Raw genomic sequence first — 6,370 nt, 5'->3', positions numbered from 1 at the left:
CAGTCCCATTGTTTTCTCCTCCCCATTGTTTATCCCACCTACCTTATTTAGATAGGCCTGCAGAGATAATATGCACAAAAAAACAAGACAGTGAAAACAAAGCAACAAAAGAAAACAAAATCATAAAAACAGAGAAAAGCCTGTAAATAATTCAAAGTCCATTTGTTGATCTTTAGGAATTTTTTCTGGTGGAGTCTCATGGGGTGTCAAACCCTGGCCCCAAAGGCACTTTTCGTATTCCCTGGTCACTTTGTTGTTCTGTTCCCCTTGCTGTTCTGTTGTAGGCCCTTAGTGTTCCATCTCAGTGTGGTGGGGTCAGATCAGATGTAATTCCCACATGGTCTCCAGTGTTGTCCCCTGAAGCTGTATGGGTCAGTGAGGGGAGTCAGTCAGGGATGTCATATCTTGTAGTGGTGCTGGCCCTATAGTTCTCTCTGTGCTTTGGCTTCTCTGAAGAGCAATATTGTCCTCAGGACACTGTGAATTCTTATATTTTGTGTGAGGCTAGCAGACTGAGTCCGTTTTCTCACATTCCTTACATTGATAAGGCCATTTTCCACTGTGAATTCTCATATGTTCAGTGAGGATACAGTAAAAGTTCCCTCATTTTCCTTATATTCATAAGGTCTCTCTCCACTTAAGTCTCATATATTCACTGAGGCAAGTAGAGAGAGTAAAAGTTTTCTTAGATTCCTAAAGCCTCTCTCCACTGAGCATTCCACTATGTTGACTGAAGCTAAACAGAATGCTGGAAAGGTTTCTTACATTCCTTACATTGATAAGGCCCCTCTCCACAGTGAAGTTTCATGATTTTTGAGGGTAGTAGATTGAGAAGAGTCTCTTTTGCATTACTTACATTGATAAGGCCTCTCTCCACTGTGAATTCTCATATGTTTATTGAGGGAGGCTGATTGAGAAAAAGTTCTTTTACATTCCTTACATTCATACGGCTTCTCTCCACTGTGAGTTCTTACATGTTGATTGAGGCTAGTCATTTGAGTAAAGGTTTTCTTACATTCCTTACATTCATAAGGTCTCTGTCCATTGTGAATTCGCATATGTACATTGAGGTCAGTAGATTGAGTAAAAGCTTTGTTACATTGCTTACATTCATAAGGCCTCACTCCATTGTGAATTCTCTTATGTTGAGTGAGTTGTGAGGATCGAGTAAACGTTTTTTCACATTCCTTACATTCATAAGGCCTCTCTCCACTGTGAGTTCTCATATGTTCATTTAGCCTGCTCATTTGAGTAAAAGTTTTCTCACATTCCTTACATGCATAAGGCCTCTCTCCACTGTGAATTATCTTATGTTTATTGAGGGAGGCTGATTGAGTAAAAGTTCTTTTACATTCCTTGCATTCATAAGGTTTTTCTCCACTGTGAGTTCTCAGATGTTGATTGAGGCTAGTCTTTTGAGTAAAAGTTTTCTTACATTGTTTACATTCATAAGGCCTCACTCCATTGTGAATTCTCTTATGTTGAGTGAGTTGTGAGGATCGAGTAAACGTTTTCTCACATTCCTTGCATTCATAAGGCCTCTCTCCACTGTGAATTCTCTTATGTACACTGAGGGTAGTAGAATGAGTAAAAGCTCTGTTACATTGCTTACATTCATAAGGCCTGTCTCCACTGTGAACTCTCATATGTTGAATGAGGTGTGAGGATTTAGTAAAAGTTTTCTCACATTCCTTGCATTCATAAGGCCTCTCTCCACTTTGAGTTCTCATATGTTGATTGTGGCTAGTCATTTCAGTAAGTTTTCTCACATATCCTTACATTTATCAGGCCACTCTCCTTTGTGAATTCTCTTATGTTGAATGAGGCATATGTAGTTGAGAAAAAGCCTTACCACACTGCTTATATTCATAACACTGGAAACTCCATGAAGAGTGTTTTCCTTATATCTTCCCCTAGATTTTACTGGAAAATATCTTCTGTTGAAAACAAAAAGTTAAAAAGACATTTTTTACCATTTCATTATTAACATGGATACTAAACATTCAATTTTCTCCCTCAATTGTCTAGTAAACCATTATTTAAATATCTGGGTGTGATACAACAATAATGGTCACAGGGTTAATGAAATATATAGTGATTCTATATATGAACATAAGAGAAACATATTTCAAATATTCATAATATAATTCACAAGTACATAGTGGCAGTATGGCTAACATATTAGTGATAGACACAAATTCAAACACACACAAACATATATAGATATGAAACAAAGAAAGTATAACCAAAGTCATACATACAGGGTATATATTTTTATCTACATACATATATATGTATAATTACGAACATACTTAGAAATTACACACATGTAAATATAGATAGAAATATAAACTGCATTCTATTCAGTAACCCCATAAGATAGACTATAAATATGATTTTTATAAGAATAGCCAGCATCATATGTATGATAGGGTGTTGCTGATATGCTAGAGGCACTCTCCATTCCGTTACAGGCCAGATGGTTAATACAATGCACCACCAGGATCATGTTCCTCTGTCTACATGTTCATAATATATAAACATATATAATACATTAATCTACAAATACATAAGAGGGGCATCAAAATGTGGAAAATTTTCATTTGCCATGATCTTTTCTATGCTCCCAGCATATGTTTCAAAATTGCCTTTGATTGAGTTGATTTTGACTCATATCTACTTTATAGGACCATACATAAATGGCCCTATAATTTTCTGAAACTATAGCTTCTTGTGGACGAAGGCCTTATTTTTCTCCCCAGGAAAATGTTGGTTTACCAGGCCAATGATTAAGCACTACACACAATGAATTAGGTGTTGGCCTCCTAAATGATGGTGCTGTTGAAACAAAGCTGCTATCCAGACATAAGAGGAGGTGATCTACTTCCATTAAGTTTAACATCCTCAAAAAATCTTATGCAAAATTCCACCATGTACTATGCTGTCACTATGATTTCAAATGCACAAACGAGCAGTGGGTGAAGATGTGCAGATGATGCATTGCTGGTGCACAGATAGTTGTGGTATATATCATACATAACAACTGATTTTATGTATAATATATAAACATAACTATATGTAAAATATTATTAGATGATAAGACAATTTTGGCTCATAGTGACTTACATGGAAAATTGAAGGAGATCACCAAAATATTTCTCCCCCATACTCAATGGAAATTCTGATGGCTATTTTGTGTTATTAGCTGAGAACATAATCATCTGTACCACATGGATTTAATTTCTGAATATTTGCTCATCTTTCCTTATAATACTGGTAGTAATTGAAATATTGGTTGGGTAGATTCCAGAATAACAACATGCAAGATTTGACAGTGTGGCAAATAGACAAAGTAATGGTAGACTGCAATATGTAGATATTTGTGATCATGGGAAGCCTGTGATATAATTGTTCTGGAGAGAAAATTAACTTAATTGGCATATCTAACCAGGTATTCCTAAGCCATTGTTGTATATATTTGGTAAGTAAGGAATTAATTTGAAATGATGAAGTTCTTTTTACCTACAATAGCTATGTTTGTGAGGTTTTCAACAATCACATCTCTGTAGAGACACTTCTGAGAAACATCCAGCATTGTCCATTCTTCTGTGGTAAAATCCAAAGTAACATCCACATCAGTCACTGAGTCCTAAAAGAGCCCACATAATCTCTTTAATCTGAATCCTAAGCAATCAAATACATGTTAAAAGAAAGATGAGGCTTATAATATTGAGGGATGTTCATTTCATTGTGATTTTGACACATAGTATGAGTTCCATAGCACTATTAGGCTTTACTCATTGTTATCATTCTCTAACCATCTACATTTACTTCTCAAAAGATTTCATCTCATCTCATGGACATATCAATAGGAAGAACCTTCAATATTTTTGTAACAAACTTCCACTAATTACCTTTAGTTCCACTTTATCCCACTCACTTTGTGAAGTCTCCTCAAGTTTATAACATAATAAGCCCATCACTTCCCACTTGGACTGTCCGATTCTGTTCTAATCCTAACTTAAGATTTTATAATAGCTCAGAAATTCTCTACTATAAACAACATATTCCATATCATGTCCTTGCTCTCTTTATATCTCTCCCTTTCTGTGGTATTATTGTGTGTTTATGAAGGGAGGGGAAACACCTTCCACAGGAAAAATGAAATATATTTCTTTATAGACTAAGCAAACATAGAAATATTAACAATCAAGAAATACACCAAGACTGGCATCTTGTTTATTTGCTATTGTCTAGGCATGAGCTTGTGAAGCATGCTTCACCAGGAGCTTGGAAGGGTAGGAAGACAAAATAAATGTGATGGAAAGAGGTTATGCTGCAATAAAGTAGGGAGGCATTATCCTGAATGGCTACATAGTTATCACTGGTATTGCTCTTTTGCAAGCCCGTGAGTTTCTGAAGGCAGGGAGTTGTGAGGTGGCAGTTACTTGACAGTGGTGTAGGTTGGTGCCCCTATAGAACTAATCTGCAAGTTAGGCTTGTAGAAAAACACACAATTCTCAACTTTCTCCATGCTTAGTCATCGTGCATATGTGGAATATAAGGTGCACCATTCCCCTAGGTCTTAAATCCAGGTTTCAGTTTCAGAGGTTTTAGGCAGGCTGATTGAAAAGTAAGGTTGAATACCAGGTGGCTCTTTGATCAACATTTTTAATCTAAGTTTTAATTCCTTCCAGAAAAAAGGTTAGTTTATGCAAAAAAAAAGTTAGGTTATATAAAAAAACAAAACAAATGGTGAATCAATAGATACATTAAATTTGATAAATTTGTTGGAAAATGCCTCTTTAGAGTGTTGGGAAGCAAAGATATTACTTTGAGGACTGAGTTTACCTGACCTAAACATGCTATTGTCAATGGTTTCATATGCATGTGAAAGATGGACGCCGAATAAGGAAGGATGAAGAAGAATCAATAAGTTTGAATTGCAGTGCTGGTCAAGAATATCCCAAGTACCATGGACATCGAAAAGGACAAACAATTCTGTTCTGGCAGATGTAATGTCAGAGTGCTACTTAGAGGTAAGGATGGTGAGGGTTAATATATAATTTGGAAATGTTATCAGAAGAGAACTGTACCTGGAGAAGAAGAATATGTTTGGTAAAATAGAGGGGCAGTGAAAAAAGTAATCCCTCTACTAAATGGATTAACAAACTGCAACAATGGGTTCATCTTAAATTGAGAGGATGGCACAAGAGGACCGTGTTTTTTTCTGTCATGCACTGGGTCCCTGGGAGTTGGAATTGACTCAATGATAGCTAACATAACAATAGACTGAGAAACCTCTAATGATCACACTAGACATACACAAAGACATGCTAATGTGTTAGTTATATTTACAAGTTATTATTTCTCTAATTTATAAAAGGGACGGGTTTCTTTTGTTAAAAATTAGAACAAACAAAGTGACTACAAAATCAATGAGGAATTCCTAAACTTCATTAAACCATTCCTCTGGAGGTTAGCTGAAGGAAATTGTCTAAGGTCCACCCAGCATGACACAAGGCAGAACATTTTCACAAACTTGGGCTTTATTGTGATGGCAACACACACTTAGGTGTGACTGGCTATTTGTCTGTCAAATGGAGTGTAAATTATTTAATCCTCTATACTGAGGTGTCAGCTGGAAAATCAGAAGGTCCAACAGAGCTATGGATCCATAGTAATCACTGTTTCAGGCTGTTTAGAAGGTCAATAATTGTGGGAAATTAACACTTTGGGAAATATGACTAGGACTATATTCCCTAATTTATAACAGAGGGTATCTGGAAAGCTAGTATTCCACGGTAGGAAAGCCACCACTTTGGTAAGTTAATGCCCAAGTACATTATCCTGCATTAAACATCATTCCTTAAAGTGAGCACATGTTTGATTCTATCTCCCTATACAAGTGGACATTCCTTTGCTATCTTCTCCTGCTGTGGCACCCATCCCCCTCTTTCCTTCTGCCCTGAAGCAGGTATTAGGTTTTCTCACCTGTGAGCTTAGAGACCTTATTGTGGTTGCCACCCACCTTGTGATGGATGTAACTACTGAGTATTCATATATTATGGCTACCTATAAATATCCCAAGATAGTAAAGACTCTCTCTCTCCTATCTCTTCTCCCAACTCCATGTGGACCAGCAAGAGAAGCTGAGGTGAGCATGCTACCACAAAATGTGTCCGACTCCTTTATTTTATTCTCTCTCTTATCTTCTCTAACTTTACTATGATCTTTATATATTATATCCGTACAATTGTACCTGTAGACGCCTCGGTTATTAGAGGCTGGTTTCCATTGACAGTTATTCAGTTGAGTCAAAAGAAAATTTCGTGAGAAACTTGTAGCCTAACTGTAAGATAAATGAAAA

At 36.5% G+C, this 6,370-nt stretch overlaps 1 protein-coding gene across 1 annotated transcript; it reads right to left on the bottom strand.

Moving 5' to 3' along the window:
• Positions 1–848: 848 nt before the first annotated feature.
• Positions 849–1,751, bottom strand: LOC142427624 (uncharacterized). Its single transcript, XM_075532808.1, has one exon. The coding sequence runs from the start codon at positions 1,749–1,751 to the stop codon at positions 849–851; it is 903 nt and encodes a 300-aa protein (XP_075388923.1).
• Between the last annotated feature and the right edge of the window lie 4,619 nt (positions 1,752–6,370).

This window comes from Tenrec ecaudatus, chromosome 15, assembly GCF_050624435.1.
Source record: "Tenrec ecaudatus isolate mTenEca1 chromosome 15, mTenEca1.hap1, whole genome shotgun sequence".
NCBI classification, from domain to species: Eukaryota; Metazoa; Chordata; class Mammalia; order Afrosoricida; family Tenrecidae; genus Tenrec; species Tenrec ecaudatus.
The sequence above is the reverse complement of the archived record's forward strand: the minus strand, read 5'-3'. Positions and strand labels throughout refer to the sequence as shown.